This window comes from Dreissena polymorpha, chromosome 2, assembly GCF_020536995.1.
Source record: "Dreissena polymorpha isolate Duluth1 chromosome 2, UMN_Dpol_1.0, whole genome shotgun sequence".
Taxonomy (NCBI): domain Eukaryota; kingdom Metazoa; phylum Mollusca; class Bivalvia; order Myida; family Dreissenidae; genus Dreissena; species Dreissena polymorpha.
Window position 1 is genome coordinate 148,242,456 of NC_068356.1, and position 20,103 is coordinate 148,262,558.

Below are 20,103 nucleotides of genomic sequence, written 5' to 3' on the forward strand. Positions count from 1 at the left end.
AATTTTATTTTGTTTTTTGCCGACACCTGCTTGTAACAAAATTATATATTTACCAATCCGTATTCCCAACACGATGGTCGTCTTGGGCATCGGCAAAATTTTCCTCGCTGTCCGAGTCAGAAAAATCTGATTGACTGTCACTAAATTCTGGCTTATACATATACGGTTGAACGGAAAACTCATCGTAATCGCTATCATCTTCCATTTTTCAACAATTTTTTAACTAAAGTTGCAAGATATAATACATCTGAAGCCATTTATAATGCCGGCTCGTATTTGAGTCGTTATTGAGTGCCTATGACGTCACTTCCGGTTTGAATGAAAATGGCGAGAACATCGGAATGTGTGAAAAATCGCGATTTTGTTCTATTCGTTCTCGCTAATAACACCGTATTTGAAATGAAGTGAGGTGCGAAATAGTTTAGATATGCACTTAATTCGATAAATAAAGGTGTTTTACGGGTTTTTAAAACCGTGGCAGGTGAACTTTAAAACGATATATTTATATTATTATTTAAAAAATCTTCGCACAAATCAACGATCATGTTTCATTTAAGTAACGTTGAAACTAATTTTTAAATATCTAACACATAACGCATTAAGATTGCACGCTAACTTTAGTAATACTGTATAACTTAATACTTAATAGTGATTATTCGGTTGATGAAGGGACGGTTGCATGATATGGCATGCCATAATTGCGCATTTGTACAAAACCTTTTCATTTCCAAATTGTAATAAATGGCGTGTGCAATCTAGATTTGTATTGGATCAAAATGGTGGTTATGTTCTTATATTTAGCGCATTAATGCATTAATTGTTTTACAATTGGTTTACATATTAACATAATTATCAACACAAAAACGTACATACAGTTATACTTGCTCTAAGCGGAAATACAATTAGGCGATATAATTTTGCACGACAATAAAGCCGGAAAATCATACGGCATGATTTATATATAGACATATAACAACACACTTTGTAGCGCAAAAGAAACAACTTTTACATGACCAACAATAATGAATAACATTTATAAACATTATAGTTTGTCATTCATTAAAAATACATCACCATATGGCATGTACATGGTATAAAAACATCATGATAATAAAGCACACACTAGCAAAGACAAACACGACTATTAGTGAAACTTATAGATGCTCCCCGATGATGCGCTGTATAAACGTATGTGTTTATTTTGTGGAAACGATTTATTTCTCAAGAGGAATAAACTGAACGACATGACAACCGTTATATTATCCCTGAAGGGATATTGCGTATAACATTTCACCACAATCGGATCGTTAGTTCCTGTTACCTGATACAAAAAACGTAATATGCATTAACATGCCAAATTATTAATAAAATGGCAATAGCTATTTGCGAATTGTTTGAAGCTAAGAAACCTGACAATATCCGCCTGTTCATCGAATAAATCCAATGCTATGTTTCGTCAAATTCAAATAATGATTTACTGAGATTTCGCGCGGAAACGTGCGACGTACGTAAAGACGAAAGATCGGACATTGAGTTGGATGGAGACGGTTATCGGGACTCATGCAAAATCAACTCCATCCAAATACAAATTCTGTTAGACGGAAAAAGCAGAGACTATGTGCGTCCTGTTTTCGGAGAGCATACAAATAAAAGCAGTACAGTATGTATGCCCAGACAGCGATTTGATAAGTATAAGTGTAGCGTTTTAGATTCTTAAAGTGCTAGTCCTTCGGCATGCCTTAAAGAAAAATATGTCATCGTAAAAATATATTTTTTATTTTATTTTGTATACGACATTATGGTAACTATATGTTAAAATCTTATTCAGAAAATGTATAGACACTGTATGTGTTTTCATTGTGTTAATAAAATGTATTAATTACCTTTGCACTGAAGTTCTATTCTAATGTAAAATGCATTGTGAAACTTAAACTGACTATCATGGATTGAGTTATCACGATCGCCATAATCATCATATTCACAATAAAAACACTCTTCGCATAAGGAGCAAGAAATCAAAGTCACTCCTGGGAATTGAAGTAAATGGAGATCCCGCATAATGTCGTCATACTCTCTAAGCCTATCCTCATCAACACCACAATGCAGCCTGCACTCAAGCGGGTGATCACACTCGGAAAATTTTCCCAGTAGATTCCGCAACTCAACCGGTGACAAAGCAATGAACTCAATTGTCTTTTTATTGCATGCATTAAAATTGAAATCCAACGGTTCGCTATCATTTATAAACGTGAAGAATGCTATCTTCAACGATTCTAGTTCCGCGATCGTATGCAGTATATTGGCAAAAAGATCGTACCTTGAAATACGGAACAATTCAAGATTTTTAATTTTCAGCCCAGTTAATGCCTCGTACAATCCCTCACAGTCTGGACTGCATACAAACGTTAAATTGTTTCGATCACGTTGGATTGAGTTCGACTCGCAACTGTCCCCATCAGAAGTGTGATTATCGTTGCACGGTTTATCACTAAAGGCACTTGACGTTGCTATTATGCAGCCTCTAAGCCTGCAAGTTACTGCATGATCAAATGAGGCAAGTTTCATCAACAAGTGTCGCAGCCATGTAGATGATATTGTGACATTTTGTAATGTAATTTCTTCGATAGTGCAAGGAACTATGATGTCTTTAATTCCTGTTGCATGTGAATTGCTTCCAGGAAATATCATTTCTATATCGTTTTGCATCTCTATTGTTGCATCATCGGGAAACAACAATTTCGAAAAAGAAACGATTACGCAATCTATCCGTATGGTTTTCAATGTCTTGAAGTTATCTGTAATTCTAAAGTTAGCACTGTTTTTGTACCAATCAATAAGTCGGGTGGCCGCGCAGTCAACGGTGAAGGTTAACTTCAGATTCTCAAGACAATGAGCTGACGATATCAGTACGTCTTTTATGTATTGTGAATGCAAATATAATTCACCAGATTTCAAACAACTGTCTATTATTGTCAATGACCGAATGTTTGATAGGTTCACTTTTACAACGCAGTTGAATGGTATATAATCTACATAATAAAACTGATGCCAGTAGTTTATCGAACTGAGTTTCAATTTAATCTTAGTTTCATCAACGTCGTTAGCCAGAGCTTCTCTACATCCGTCCATTAGAGTTTTCTGGAATTTCATTAGATACCATGTTCCTTCTAGTCCGTCCAGTAAGCACGATAGTTTATTTGCTGCTTCGATATTAAGCCCACACAGAAACTTAAAAATATTAAACATATCGTCTATGTTATAATGTCCTTTTTCTATCAACCAAGGGATGAAGACATCAATGGCATGTTGACTGCATGCTATGAAATATGCAGCTAGAAATTCTTGCACGCTTTTATGTACGAATGAAAACGTGGATGATGCATACGTTAACGTTGGACATTTTCTTTCTACAAGAATACCGCAACGAAGAGCAAATTTCTTTATGTCTTTGGAAATCTTATACTTTTTCATGTCTTTGTCCACAAATACAATACGAAACTCTTTTACGAGAGAAAATAACTGCCGAAATGCGAGAAGTGAAAGTGTATTAATAATTTCGATATTTGGTTTTAAGTAGCGTGTACGTGCGAAACATTTGACCGGTGGCCACTGGTAACCGTTATCTTGTTTTCCGGTCCCAACTTTTCCAGTCTTTATAAGAAGGGTGTCGAGCAATACGCTATATATTTCACATGATGATCCTTTTAAAGGATTGTCTTCGATCCATGCAAGCACAAAGAGGTTTAGCAACATTGGCTTCAACATCATATCATTGTTGACATTGGAAGATCGCAAGTAACTTTCGAAATCACAAAGATGAGAGGTTATATCACCATCTTTGTATTTCCCAATCACCTTTGCGCACAGCTTGTATGGATCCTGTACGCCTTCCAACATGATCAAATCACCGACGTCTGAATCTTTGATGCTTTCGTCAGCCATTTTCCACGGTCGCGTTGTAGTTAATACGAAACAGCTAGTATGACTACTAAGCATCAACGGTTGTCCTAGTTTGATTTGCACATCATTCCACTCATCAAGACCGTCTTGCACCACAAGGCATATTTCCTTTTCCATGATTTGTTGTACGAGTGCGTAGGCTTTTTCCCGCTTAAAGTCAGAATATATTATGTCTGTAACTTGTTGCTTAATCATCTTAGGTATTTCACGTTCACCAATAGAATCTCTCAACGTGACAAGAAAGACAAATGGAAACATCTGTAACGTTTCAAGGTCCTCCAAATCAGTTTCCGCTTCATTAGTTTTAATTGTTGATTGAAACCCTTTGCACCAGTCTAACACTAACTTTGCTACAAACGTTGTTTTACCAGAACCTGCTTCGCCTTGTACGAATATACGTACACCATTTTTGCAAGTTGCACCAAACATGTCTTTGTAAGAATGAATTATGGTTCTTCCTTCTTGTTCATATTGTCCTTGAGACCGCCACTTATTCTTGTCTGTTCTGTAGAGTATAGGTGTAGCATACATCTCTTCTAAAGTCGTGCTGTCATTACTAGGGTTTAATCGAGATAATGGCATGCTCTTGAGTTTTATGTTATAATGTTGAATCAACTTTTGACGAAATTCTGAAATCATACAGATACGCGTTTTAATTAAACAGTCTCGGGCGTATATTTTTATCATAGAATATATATTTTCTATCAATACCAGTTAAAAAAGTTAATTCATTTTATCAAATATTTAAACAATCAAAATAACATTCCTGAATCAATTGTCTTCTAGAAGAGAAGCCTCATGCACTACGATAATTAGACAATGTAGGTTTTTTTTTAATTAATCATCTTAGGTATTTCACATGACAAGAAAGACAAATTGGAACATCTGTAACGTTTCAGGGTCAACCAACTCGGATTTCGCTTCATCAGTTTGCAGAGTTGATTGAAACACTTTGAATCAGTCTAACACTAATTTCGCAACAAACGTTGTTTTGACAGAACCTGCTTCACATGGTAAGAATATGCGTACACTACATATTACAATATACGTGGTTCTTCGTTCTTTTTCATTTTGTTCTTGAGGTTGGTAAATGTTCTTACGAGATACTGACATGTGCTTAAGTTTACTAAGTGTAATACTTAATCAACGTTTGACTAAACTATGAAAGAAAGAAACTCGTTTTGTAACAGTCACTGACAAATATGTTTTGCTACAATTGCATATTTGCGGTCTGGTGTTCGATATTATAGATTTTAGAATTACAGTTTTATTTGTATGTATATACTATCACGTTGTATGATAACAGTATTATTTCAAAAAGTACTCATACAATATATAATATATAAATTATGTTGTTCATAGAAAAGTAGCCAAAATGTACGAACATTTTGTAATTCCTACAATAATCAATGATACATGGGATCCATTATTACCTCAAACGCGCTCGTATGCGTTCCAGGTTAAGACATTGTACACGGATTTTACGTGTCGAGCTAACTTTTGATTTATTTTAACCAAAATTTAAACTTTATAAGTTTCATAAATAATGATTACTTATTGCGTATTCTAAATTTGAATTGAAGAAGGTTCGTTTTTATAATATAGTAAACCAGCTGACCTTATATTTAATCATTAAATTCAAACTAATAAACAAAATGTGTCATAAATGTGGCCGCGGGATGGGGAGGTTTTTCTAAGGATTGATCTGTGTACGTTTTTGAAATCACATGGCAAACATTCTGTCCAAGACTAAAGTTTAACTTTTCCCTAAAGAGTGGTATTCAATGTATGTAGAATATTGACACGAACATCTACCAACTAACGACGCACGTAAACGGACGACGAACATATTAGTATAACAAGAGCTAACATGAGCACACTGTTCTAACAAGAGCTAAAAGATTAAAATGACTTTAATAATATGTTTGGAAAAGCATTAATAAATGTTTTTAAACGTTATAAACGTAAACGTAAAACGTTATACAAACGCGTTATAGTTACTTTCTGTCAATAATTGGGGACAGACGTCTATACAAAAAATTGTGTTTAGTACGCTGTCATCTTCAAAAGCCTGTAATGTCTAATAGTAGTGCACGAGGTTGGTCTTCAAACGCTTCTGCGTTCGCATCTCGGAAAGAATTTTTTTTTTTTGATGTGTTTTGTGATTTATGTAAGGTGTGGCATGCCTTTCAACTTATTTAAAGTGCTAATATTTTTTATTTACCACCAAGATCGCCTTGGTTCAATATATATTGCTTACTCCTAACAAACGGAAGAGCGGTCTCAAGATTTCTCACACCAAAAACTGGTTATACCTAGAAAACGGACCCGAAAGTTATTAAAAGCTTTAGGTTTATAATGCAATCGAGCACATATGTAAGGGACTAAACCTACATATAATATGAATTATTCGCGTTGATAATCACACACACGGTGCCACAAGAAAAATAGTGCACCCATTCGTTAAACCGAGATCAAACAAACACGCGAATAAAGCAGTTCAGCTATATAATACTTAAAACTTCTTACAATAATTGGCATAAGACAAGTGTTATTTGTATGTTATCATTTGCATCATATGTCCCAGTTTCCAGAGAAAGCTGTTTGGTTAATTGACAAAATTAAACAAAAATGATACAGATTCGCTTATTTTCGTTGTAGTTACATCACTCATTTTATGAGCACGGATGGCCTTGTGGTCTAAGCGTTAGACTTTGACTCCACGTTAGGTGGTTCGAGCCCAGTTGAGGGTTACTTGCTTTCTTTCTTTAATTTTACTCTTGTCCTTTATTGTAGCTTTTACGATTCAATGTTTGCATTCATCTATATAAAGCATTTAATGACAAACTTAAATACATGCAAGAATCTGTGAAAATGTCCCTTTTAAACATTTGCATGATGTTTGCATTGAAAGTCCTGTTTTTATTGTTAATAAAACGGTTCGATATTAAGGTCTTCTAATAAACCTTCGTTTTAATTTTATATGTTTAAATGGCGTCTGAAATGATATATTTAAGGTTTAATCATCATTTATGCTATGCCAGATGAACCTTATGAAGTGTAGTAACACCATTTTAATGTAAACATTGACCCCCGATTCAAACAGTTAATAAACACTGGCTTTATTTATAAACTAGTGTGTTTTTTAGAAGTCCCAAGACTTTGATGAAAAGTGCTTCTTTTTAGCACTATTAGAATAGTTGTTAATAATTAAGTTTATTAAGCATTTGGACTTTGAGAATAATCATTTATTTAAATTTCAATGAAGTAACATTTACGTGATAAGTTATACAAATTAATACGCAAATTAATACGTGAGTTCGTTTAGAAAAAGAAATATGTCAAATTTATTAAAATTATAAAAGATTGCTCATTTTGTTCAACCAATCTTTTAAACCCTGTATTTTATTCAAGGCGGGGTTTATTAAACGACCCCGAAATTGGAAACAGTTTATTGACATTAATAACGGGATTTCTCCCGATGCAAACATCGTGCTTGTGATTTACATTTTATTTTTCTGAAAATTAGGTAAACGCTAAAACAAAAATAACATTAGTCCAATATTACCTATTTTAAGAAAATGTACAGTACCATGGGGAATGGTTTGTTTCGCGGATTAGCTAAATCTTGGTTGTAAAAAATGATATGTTACTTTTCCTGCGGCACCGTGTTTTTTACTTAAACAAAGCCAGTGTTGATAAAAATATTGACTTATAGCCGGGTCAATATATGGAAACAAAAATCAACCATTAAAACTGCTATAAAAGGTATCTAAACTGATCTTGGTAGTGTTGAAGGTCCTTTAAAACGTATAAAAAAATGTACCGAAATTGGACCTTTTTTATTTAATATTTTTCAAGAGAGCCACAAAGACGGCCGCCAATACCTATTAATGATAACGACTGTGTAAATATCTGCTCGAATTTGATGATTTGGATGTCGATACCGGGTTTTGGGGGGCAAAGAACACATTCAGATCATCATACATAGTGTAAATTGATTATGTTACACAGACATAAAAAATTGCGTCCAAAATAGCCAACGACACAATATGACGAACCACAAGCCCATAACTTTTGACTAATACACGATGATTTGTATTACAAACGGAGACAAGGAACACTTTGATTGAATTGTTAATATCACTAAACCGTTTAATTATCATAGAATCCTATGTATGACATTCAGCTGTACACTAGAACATCATAAACACCTTTGTCCATAAAATTTGTCTCATGGCGTTAAATTGTCGGTGTCGTCCCCCTACATTTCGCTTCCAGTATCGACCTCTTGTTAATCGTTTGGATTGTCACAGGGCCACATACAGTGCAGGGGAGTCCATAGCGTTTAAGAGGATTAACATTCTACAGAACAATTACAATGGATGCTTTTCACCTGTTCTTTTGGTGCAGCATATTTTGGGTCGTGATTGGAATTGATTGGTCGTTGCTCTGTCTCCATTCTCATTCAGTCGGTTATATATTTTTTGATAGTTAAAGCACTGGATATGGAATACTATTGCATGCGATACTGGAGGAAGTCGCTCAGGAGAGACAAGTGTTTCGGCAGAAGCCACTTCTTTGTAAAAATATTATGGCAGGGAACGCTGTTCAGAAGGCTTTGCAGGTGCAATAAGTTTGCTGGAAACTGCTACAAAGACAGCTTATAGCTAAAATGACACAGGAGATCCCGTGATACAGATACTGCTGGATCATGCCGAAGAGTTGTTTTATTCCCTTCTTAGGGGCGACGCTAGCGGATGCTACATGGTCTTAGATTTTGTTCACAAAAGAGACGGATACAGAGAAAAAGAAACATGAACATGCCCGATCTCGGCTGCTGCTCAATTCAAGACAAATGGAAGAGCTCCGCTGTCTTTCTGGCGTTTTCTGGTGGGGTCAAAATCTTGAAGCCATATTGTCGTATAAACTGAGACCCATCCTTCTGCCCTTTTTGAAACCAAGAGCATACTTCGTAAAGAGATCATGCTGCAGACGCATCAAGTGAGGCAGTGATGAACAGTATTGCCGAAGCAGATTGCTTGATGGTTGCTCTTTGCTCCATCGTTTACAATGGAAAAAAGGGCGACTCATATGACGCAATAGCCGAGATTTATGCAGATTATACTAAGGCATTACGTAAGGAAAAGCGACAGTGGTATTCAATGTCATTCCATAAAAAACAACACACACCAGAGACGAGAAAAGCTTTGAATCCTATTGTGAGCTTCACCAAAAACAGATTGCTCATGCAAAAATGAGTACATCTTGTCTCGTGACAAAACAAGGCATGCGTGATTGCTCTGATCAGCACAGCTCTGACTAAAATAAGATGTTATTTTGTTCTGTAACCAGTGGATGTAGAGGTTGATTTTGTAAAATCGAAAGTGGAACGATCCCATCATAAAATCAATTCGAAGACAAACTTTCAAAGGAACACCACGTTTATAATATTTACCATTTGAAAGAACGTTTAGGAGACGAAGTTTGCAATAAGCTGCCCTTGTCTATGCTTACTTAGAGTGTGATTCAACTTCAAAGATTTTCGGCATCGAAAGAGATCAGTCTTTCGGATATACGTAAAACCTGTTCCTAACTTGAAGTCATTTGCTAATTCATTCACCCTTCCCAAATTGGCAAATGCTTGACGATGAATCTATTTGGAGGCAAGTCCAATGATTCCTTTAAATCATGCGCAATTGCATTTTCACAAAGAAAGCTTCTTACGAAACATTGATCACTCTTGTGCAACGTCCCCCAACACCAAATACAACATCATTCCATAACCAGCGCGTTTACTATCAGATCATTGTATAGTTATATAAAACGACTGAATAGGAAATGAAACAGCACAACGACCAAATACATTAAAAACCATGAACTAAACAATTCCTACAGAACTATTGAAACTCATCCATTGGCATTGTAACTGTTTTGTAGGATGTAAATCCTCTCGATGTAGCATCAGCCCTGCACTGCTGTATGTTTTTCTTGTTAAACCGAAAACTGTGATAATACAAACAATTCACAAGATGTCGGTACTGATGAGGAGTTCAGTTACAATGTAATGTTCTCAAAAAAATGTTATGGAAAAAGATGATTGTTTATTAGGTGATAGTAGACAGCTGAATGCCATAAATTGGATTTCATGATTATTCAACTGCTAAGTGATATCAACAATAAAGTGTTCATTTTCTCCAAAGCTGGCGTTTGACATAACAATCATTACGTATAATAACAATCATCATGTATTTGCCTAAAGTTATGAACTTGTGGTCCATCGTATTGCATCGGTCGCCATTTTGGACGGAATGTTGTCCGAGGATCGTAATGTGTTCTTTGACCACAGAAACGTAGGTATAGACATCAAAGTAATCAAATTCGAATGGACATTTACATAGTCATTATCATTAATAGGTATTGGAGGTTATCTTGAAATAATTAACCTCAGGAGGTCCGATTTCGATTAACAGTTCATGTTATTCAAAACATCAACTTAGTTAACGGCCTTGAGCAATTGTCAATGGTATTTAATATAAATAATGAAACAAACACACAACATTACTTCGAAGAGAAATTTACCTTTCACTTCTTGATTATATTGATTTGTGTCTTCCTTGATTTCTTTATACTTCTCATCTAGAATTTCAAGGGTTTTCTGCTTCTTGGACTCAATTATCCCTACCACGTTTTTGCCTTCTCGTAAAATGCGCTTTTCAGTTTCTTTTCCTTTGTCATCTATTTTTTGAAGACTGGCCTGCTCTTTATTTTCCATAACTTCAATAGTTTTTTCCCCTTTTTTTGAAACGCTCTTTTCAGCTTCTTTTCGCTTCTTATGTATATTTTGAAGACTGATCTGCTTCGTAGTCTCTATCTCTTGAAGGGTTTTTTCGCCTTCTTTTGAAACGCTCTTTTCTACTTCTCTCCCCTTTTCGTCTATATTTTGAAGACTGGCTTGCTGCTTAGTCTCTATCTCTTGAAGCGTTTCTTCGCCTTTTTGTGAAACGCTCTTTTCAGCTTCTTTTCCCTTTTCATCTATATTTTGAAGACTGGCATGCTTCGTAGTCTGCATCTCTTGAATTGTTTGCTCGCCTTGTTGGGAAATGCGCTTCTCTGCTTCTTTTGCCTTTTCATCTATATTTTGAAGACTGGCTTGCTGCTTAGTCTCTATCGCTTGAAGTGCGTTTTGTCTTTCTTGTAAAACACGTTCCGCAGCTTCTTTCGCATTTTGGTCTAAACTTTTAAGACACGTTTTTAAATGGGCTGTAATATCTTCTAGACTCTTATCTATTTTTTCTGAGAGTCCTTGTTGTTCTTGTGTAAGTGTTTCTCCTGATCTCTGCAGTTTAAGTAGCGTTTGTTGTGCGTCTTTGAGATGTTCAATCAGTTGTTCCGGGGTTATGAATGGCTGATTATTCTGTAACTGTTCATATACGAGACATTTTTCTAAATAACTGAATTTTAAATACAATAAGAGTCAATACAGTGAAAAAAATCCAAATAAGCAATTATCTTTGGAATGTTAAAGATACTTGCATTATTCATTGAACATATAATAACATCGACACCATCGGACCGCTAGTCGTTAACACGTTATGTATGTGTAAGCTGTATGTATCCGAACGGTCTTATCTCGTAAATTTTGTACTCACATCTATGAGTTTATTTCTAGCTGTTGTCGCGTCTGGGTCAATTGCAAGGTACGCTGGGTCGGAGAGCAGTGACGTGAGTGTCTGGATATAATCATTTAGATCTGTGTCTGTAACCTGACAACTGGTTGTGTGACGTACTGCTTTACTGATCTGACGAGCCTAGAAATGAAGGTAGGACTACAATGAGAATTAGATGTAAAAGAAATCATTCGATATAAACGTACACATGTTTTTATTTAGCACTTAAATCCTACAATATACTTGGTACAAATCATGCTCAGTTTAATTAATGAATAAGTAAGCTAGATACAATATTATCAAATAACACAGCAATTAATTTGTGTAAGTAAAGATTAAAATTCCTTTGATCAAAACAAGTAATTTATGAGCACCTGGGTCAAAATGCATTGCGGCGATGCTGCTATGGGGAAGGAGAAGAACATGTCGAAGTGCTTGCAATTGAGTAGGACACTTATAACTCCATTGAAGTCAGTGTCCTGAACAGACGAAACATCAATGTAACCATCTGGAGGCAGAAAGCATTTGGCGACTTCCCAGTGACTGGTCCCCCATAATTTTGCTCTTGTATTCTTCCATGATGGAAGCGAATATCTGTGATACGATTCGATGTTTTTTTTAACTTTGTCACATACGCCAACAGGACAAGGTCGATGTTTAAAAGCTGGGAGTTTGTGAAACTTACACGGTTTAGTATTTTGACATTTCCATTTCCCTTGAGGACAAGGGAGTAAGTTTTCTGTATAACATTGTCCACAACTAGCCACGACCGCAGCGTGTACCTTTTGTACTTCTGTGTCAACAAACTTTTCTAGTCCTTGTTTGGTGACAATCAGAGCGATGGACGCTTTAAACCAGTTAGACGTCTCCTTGTCGGTGAACACATTATTTATGTTCGCAGACATTTTTCAAGTTCTAATAACCATCCCATACCGTTTCACTACATTCGTTTACTGAAATATAACATAAGCATATACAATACGTGTCTATATGTTCAGTCACGAGTTTGGGTCGTAACAATCAAAAGGACACGGTGCAAAACAGGTTTTGATAAAGATTTTATCACAAAATCATCAACCTCAAGTAATGGCATCTGTTAATTTCTATCTACATTTATCGAGTATACTTTAGACAAACTGAAACTCCAGTTGCATCTTTGTTATCATTGCAACTCAAATGCAACTGCAAGAACACCCGAATTGTAACTTCTTTGGCACTATGAAATGAAACCAAATTAAGTATCAGTTACATCTAATCTTCCATTTAAGGTAGAGCAACCCTATTGATTTCCCGCGATTTCTTTGAATTCTTCGAAGTTTGAAGTGCTTAATATTAGGTGCCGTAGCCTAGTGGTTAAGGCGATAGACTAGAAATATTTTAGGATATTCCCGCGCTGGTTCGAATCCTGCCGACGACGTACAATTTTTGCGACGCGTTTTAATTTTTTTTCTAACGTAATTTTATTTAATATGGCATATAAGCTATGTTTATTGTTAAATATGTTGCAATTTTTATTCACATTCTTTAATTTTTAAAATTAAAGCAACGTAATGGGTAATTTACTGCTGAAAATACGAACCATGCATGTTGAATTTTTATTTTTATTTCAAAAAGTAAACGGTTAATCTGTCTACTTCTTGGTATTTTTGCTGTATATAGTGTATCTATAAAAACTAAGTTCAAAAATTACTTTAATGATACTCTTTTGAATTTAATGACACTTTGTTTTTAACCAACCCAAGTTCTACTTGCCTGAAACCACTTTCATGGTGCTCTTCCATAGATAACACGTTATAAAAAATAAATGTATGTAAAAGAAAAAAAAATCATCTTGTTTAAACTGTTAACACCTTTACTGCATCTGTACACACCAACTGCATGCATATATTTGGAAATCTGAATGAATTATGGAACTTTCATATACCCAAAGGGTGCACATAAACTGGACAAAAGCCGAGTGTGGGGGTGGTTTGGAAAAAATCAGTATATTTTTTTTTAAGGATGGAAAGACTACCTAAAAATTGCATGTAGTTCAGTGAAATGATGCTGATTAAGAAAATAATAGATTCGATTATATTTGGATAGGTTCCCATTACGGGTGCGCTACCTTAAGCAAATCAAAGTATACTTTTCCAGGAAAAAACAATCCTATTAGTTTTCAAATCCCAATTTAATAACTTTATTTCAGATGGTTCTAAAAAAAATTAATAACATAAATATGTTCCACATAAATTTATAAATGCAATTTTAAAAAGGCAACAAATAAGGTGTGTTTGTTTGTACTGAATTAATAAGGATTAATCAATATACGTGTATATTTCTACAAAACAAAACACGTTATGTGTAAGTAGCATGAGCTTGGTATAGCAATCAACAGGTTTAAAGGATCATGGCGTTTTTACATGAAGCATTTCCATGAGGTGACCCTAGGAAAAATCATTTGTAGGGTTCATTTTCTGTATGTTGTGTTATATATAATGTTGATGATCTATTTTTTACGATTGTTTAAAGTGATTATAAATGTATTTATTATAGTTGTGTGAATGAACAAACTGGTTATACAGGTTTTGGATGGGGAACATGTCCAATGGTGCGGAAATCAAGATTCATCGTGCATAGATTTGTATATTTGGTCATTTGACAGGCATGCGTGAACAGCGGAGACGAAATTGAAAACGTTTTATTTATGTATGCTCTGTTGGTTTAAAGGTTTAAATGTTTATACTATGTTTTATGTGTTTTTGTAAGGTTAATGAGAGCAGACGGAGGGCTTGTGATAGAAATGTGTATTGGTTCCGGACATTACGACTAAACGTGTTATACTCTATTTTTCTCAGTTCTGTGTATGAAGGCACTTATTTGTCATTCATATTTTATGGCATTTTTGGAATCAGTGTTTGCGTGTGTGTTTCAAGAAATAAAAATACCCTGCTTGTCATGACAACTTAACAAACGTGTTTGTTTTTATTCTAAATGGTTAGATGATATATAACTTATGTTAATCATTAAATGTAATTGAACATAAAACATAACTTGGCTTAGTGTTAATTCTGCTATATTTAAAACCAGTTTAAACCACCGATACATCGCATTTGCCGTCCACGGCGGGGATCCCATTTTTAATTATTTTTGCACGCTGAATATTTTTGTTAAAGATTTCGTCCAGAATAGTATAAGCAATAGCTCACGCAACTTAAAAAAGAAGAATACAGGAAATAACAATAATTTCGTTTCGGCGGAATAATGTCTCCATTGTTTCATTTTCCTATATTATTCAGCATTTAACCTATTAGAACATAAAATTTATGTACGTGCTCCTTATGGATAAATGTCCGATGTATTATAAATATTATCATTCTCAACTAGCGAAACGATTAATCTTCAACAAATAACACATTATATTTCTAAACTTTGAAAGACGTTACAAGACACAATTTAATTCTCAAAGCAGCCAACTCGCATGTACATTTCTTATTATAAAAAGTAGGCTAAAGCGATTTTAATAATAAATAGCGAGCAAACATTTGTTATTTTCAATGTTAGTAAAATAAGAAATTATATACGAAAGTAAGTTCATACCTACTTAATTTTCAAAACACTTTTTGAAACCATACTGCCCCTGGAAAATACACTTTAAATCTACATGCCGCATTTTAATTAATTTTTTTAAGATGGCGTATTTAGTCTTTTGATGTTGATTTCGTTGTCTTTTAACAACAAATTGTGTGCAGTAACATCCGTGCCAATTTTTAACACACAAGCAGGGCATTAAGGTGTAGATATGTTTATTGTGAATGTTCCCTAATAAATGAACCACTAATTTTCATAATAGAGCACATTAACATATTTGGTACTTATTGGCACCATACATGTTCACGTAGTGATTTACACCAAAAAAACGCGAATACAAAATGAGTTTCCTTACTATGATTAGGGTACAATTTTACTAAGCAACTTACGCAAGTCTTAGACTTACGCACATGTTTTAAAATAATTGAATTTCATTTGTTTAAGATTGACGCAAATTTATTTTTAATTGCAATGAAACATTTTATTATGAATTTCATTAAAACATACCATATGTCAACGAAGCGAGTATTTTAAGGAATTATACTGAATTTAAAATATGTGCGTAAATCTACGAATTGCGTAACTAGCTTAGTAAATCGGTATCCAGCTCATTAATTATCGCGTAAAGCCGTCGCCTATTTTTGGTATACATACCTTTTTCACCAATTATGCAAATGTAACGGTCCAGTGACTTCTAACATTTATCTGCCAGGTTTTATGACCGTTAGCAGGTTGTAAATCACATGCTTGAGGTGTCGACGGCAAAGGTGTTGATTTCTGGAAAAAAGTGATCGAAAATTAAGAGTAATTGATAATTGGTGAATATATCGGTGTCCGAAAAATTGGAATAACAAACAATTATTATTTTCACTAAAAAAGAGGGTGTTCAAAAACTTAGAGCGTCCGAAAACTTAGAGTGATTACGGTTATCGAGATTTCAGGTTCAATGTTGTGTTTCCTTGTACTGTTTAGGCAATTGTGTCCGAAAAATTGGAATAGCAAACAATTATTATTTTGACTAAAAAAGAGGGTGTTCGAAAACTTAGAGCGTCCGACAACTTAGAGTGATTACGGTTATCGAGATTTCAGGTTCAATGTTGTGTTTCCTTGTACTGTTTAGGCAATTGTGTCCGAAAAATTGGAATAGCAAACAATTATTATTTTGACTAAAAAAAAGGGTGTTCGAAAACTTAGAGTGTCCGAAAACTTAGAGTGATTACGGTTATCGAGATTTCAGGTTCAATGTTGTGTTTCCTTGTACTATTTAGGCAATTGGTCATTTGCCTTATATAAAAGACAAGTGAAAAAAGTATATATCCTCATAATGTTCATGTACTGTTAAACTTAATTATTATATTGAACACAAGGTAAGTCAACTATATTCTTTTCAGCACTTACACATGCAAATAAGGCGCACATATGTGTTTAATATATTTAAATATTTAATTTATTGAATAATTTACAAAAACTTTTTTTAACAATTAATAATTTGCTTCCATCAAGAAGAATCCAGGTTATTTCATCCTATTTTACGTTCACACTATCGCGAAGATCCATATCCGTTTGTAATCAAGTGATGGGATGTACAACATAAAGGAAAAGTAGATCTGAAGACGCTTTCATTTTGATATGAATTGTGCTTATGATCTATAAGCATCATACCCCTACAAGCATACATAGAGGATATTTGTTGGTTTCGGTAGCATATCGAATTTAATTCACGAGTGATCATAGAAATTTATATTTTCACGAGTGGCGTAGCCACGAGTGAAAATATTTTTTTCTATGATCACGAGTGAATTAAATTCGATATGCTACCGAAACCAACAAATTTTCTTTTTATTTTATGCTTATTTTTGTAGTTTTGTTAATTTTCCGAATTTGCCTCATTAAGTTTCCCCGTGGGGTGCCTCAATTTTTAGAACGCACAAAGAACTTACTACACAAGAAAATAGTTCACATCTGTAAAAAGTGTATTACTATTAAAATCAATGTTTTATTCAACATATATCTTTTTCATACTTTATACATTCAATATTATTACAAACAATAGTTTAATTTAAATTATTATGAAATTAATAGTGTTGCATATACTGGCGTAGTAATTTGTGTATTCAACTGATCTCAAAGTTACGAAAGTGCTCGCCATGTTGAACAACACTTTTACGACTTGCTGGATTAATAACACATAACTGGATTAAACTAGGAACGCAAACATATTTCAACAGTGTTTTTGTGCTAAATGGTTTCGATATCAATCACTGTCACTCTCTGCAATAAGACGGATTCGCTTGTAGTGTCGCTGTACAGGGGAATCTGCGGTTACCGCCGGTGTACGGGATGGAGATTGCCTCTGGTGATTGACTACGTTCTGTGTCTGGGAAAGGCCCATGTAAGATTCAGAGTTGTGAAAATTAAATGTTACATTGCCCTGGAAATGTGAGTTGACAAAAAATCCTCGGGCCATCGGAAAATCACTTGATGCAGGTGTGGCTGACGCAGTGGCAGTGGCTGTGCGGTTGTGCTTTTCAACTGACTGGTTTGAATGAGAAAGTATTTTTGAAATATTTTTTGACTGTTCCTTGTTCAAACTGCTGTAATTATTTAAGCTGTTAATATTTCTGTGCCCTGAAATCTGTATTATTTGATGAGCAGGAACATTCTCGTCATTCAGCTTCTGAATCAAGTGCTTTCTTGCACTGAAAAAAGTTTATTTCTATGGTAAAAATAAAATCGATATTCAACGGTACACATGACATATTACATAAGATATAAGTTGTAATTGTTTTGTGTGCTCTTGAAACACTTCAATAAATACATGGTGGTCTGTCAAGTACTGGATGTAATGGAACCGGAAAGTAGAGGAATAGTACTAGTCGAGTACAGGAGATTTTATGAATTAAAATTTTGAGTGTTGTAGCATGTAAATTGGACAAACAACACCTACTTAATAAATGGGAGGTAAGTGATTTTTATTATATATTTTAGTCTTGTTATGAAAGTAGTGTATATAATATGGGGTTTTGACCTGTATGGGGTGATTCTTGGCTCTTGAATACCAGCATCTGTTTTCATCTCGGTCATTATGCTGTATAGCTTGTTTATTCCCATGGCAGACTTCCTGAACCAGCATTGCTGTGTCTTGTTGCCAGGAGTTAAGAAGAAGGGGCTGTCTTCTGTCATCATGTCAACAGGGCGTTTGTCGGCATATAGCTTGTAGAGATGCACCGGATCTCTGTCAGGTTGTTCGGGAACTGCATATGCCAGTGGCTTGACTTTCCTATGAATAGTTAAAATGTGTGTTGCATTAAATGTTTTGTTTAAATTAAATACTATTCCAACAAAAGTGAAGTCTACTGTATATTAATAATACAAATAAGAATTATATTGTAAAAAAAGGTCTATAAATTCACTTGTGATAATAGAAAATATATATTTTCAATTGTGGCTTCGCCACTCGTAAAAATAATAATTTCTATGATCACTCGTGAAATAAAATCGATATTCTACCTTAACCAACACATATCCTCCATGTTTGTATTATTTTTACTAAAGAAAAATTCCATTTAAATATTTTATAAACAGTACCAGTTTTTATATAAATAAAAAATTATCAATTCAGATTTGTGTACAAATATATTAAAGTAGGAAAATCACCTTATATCCCTAGGATTTTCACCAGTACGGGTTTTTGTCTGACGCTCAGTGTCGAAGGTGATGAATTCTTCACCAGTTTCAAAATCGATTCCAAGGCTGACATCACCCCAGCATAGGGTGTGAATTTCCTTGCCGGTTCTCATCCCAAAATGGGTTGTACATATAAGCCACAGTGAGTGTAATAGAGCTCTTGGGCTTGATTCTCCCAGAGTTTTAGCTGCGTACATAGCTTCAATATGTTCATTTGTTAATGCCTGGGCTTGATGCGGTTTATTTCCATAACCTTCTTTTTTCAGAGCTTTTTGTTTACTTTTTAATACTTCCCTCACTTTGGCAAATTCAGGGTCATTTATCAAAGAGTGCTTGTAGTTCATGTGCCTTAAATGCCTGTCGATTGAGCTTAAAAATGCCCTCAAAGATGTGGGTTCATACTCTGATCCATCTTTTTTAGTCACACCCAACAAAAACTCGCAGACCAGAGGGTTCAATTCATGAGGAGGTATATTTTCAATATTTCTTGCCTCATTTTTGTGACTTTTTAGGAAAGTTTTGAAAAGTCTGATGTCATTGTCGGTTTTCTTTTTTGTATTTAAATTTTCGTTTTCAAGCAGAAAGCTATCCACACTTACAGATCTGAAATTCCTTGTTGGTGTTGATGTTGGGTTTTGTTCTTTTTCTTCCTGTGTTGATGCTGTTACCAGTGGATGTGGGGCTGATGTTGCTGCTCCTGCTGTTGGTGCTGCTGATGTTATTTCTTGTGATTTTGAAGCGCTGTCATCATCTTGTTCATTCATTTCATTAAAAAAGTCATCAAAGTCAAAGATATTTGAGAAAAGAAGATTTATTTCATTGTTTTCCAATTCATCCATTGTTGTTAAAGAGTTAAGCAGCAGACGAAATAATTATGTTTAAGGGAGGTAAATGTGTGTTTCAGGTTCAAGTAGACTAGTCTCCCTTGAATGAAAATTGCAATTGAGGCTCACCATGGGGTTATTGGGGAAGTAGTTCCAGTATCTAACTGAAACAGTGAAAAATAACGATATTTTTCACTGTTATGTTTCACTGTTTGAAACAGTGAAATACCACTTTTATTTCACTGATATTTCTCTATAAACCACCGGAAAGCATAAAATAAATATTTATATTATTTTTCTATCGGTCGTAATAAACATGTCTATATACATGAGATACTACATCAAAATGCTTAATTCAATTACTAGACATATGTACCAAAAATTAATGGACT

The 20,103-nt window shown here is 34.6% G+C and overlaps 2 protein-coding genes and 1 long non-coding RNA gene across 3 annotated transcripts; 1 reads left to right on the forward strand and 2 right to left on the reverse strand.

The window, feature by feature from the left end:
* Positions 1 to 1,766: 1,766 nt before the first annotated feature.
* LOC127869385 (uncharacterized) lies at positions 1,767 to 15,980 on the reverse strand. Its single transcript, XM_052411927.1, has 5 exons — positions 15,855 to 15,980; positions 12,005 to 12,583; positions 11,613 to 11,771; positions 10,543 to 11,383; positions 1,767 to 4,589 (listed from the first exon to the last, which is right to left on the reverse strand). The coding sequence occupies exons 2-5, from the start codon at positions 12,533 to 12,535 to the stop codon at positions 1,876 to 1,878; spliced, it is 4,245 nt and encodes a 1,414-aa protein (XP_052267887.1). The 5' UTR covers positions 12,536 to 12,583; positions 15,855 to 15,980; the 3' UTR covers positions 1,767 to 1,875.
* Positions 15,981 to 17,176: 1,196 nt separating this feature from the next.
* LOC127869386 (uncharacterized) lies at positions 17,177 to 20,001 on the reverse strand. Its single transcript, XM_052411929.1, has 3 exons — positions 18,858 to 20,001; positions 18,229 to 18,480; positions 17,177 to 17,899 (listed from the first exon to the last, which is right to left on the reverse strand). Exons 1-3 carry the CDS (start codon positions 19,724 to 19,726, stop codon positions 17,455 to 17,457), a joined length of 1,566 nt encoding a protein of 521 aa, XP_052267889.1. The 5' UTR covers positions 19,727 to 20,001; the 3' UTR covers positions 17,177 to 17,454.
* On the forward strand, positions 17,865 to 19,256 carry LOC127869387 (uncharacterized). Its single transcript, XR_008044537.1, has 2 exons — positions 17,865 to 18,497; positions 18,871 to 19,256. It is a non-coding gene; the product is annotated as an uncharacterized LOC127869387 (long non-coding RNA).
* Positions 20,002 to 20,103: the final 102 nt, after the last annotated feature.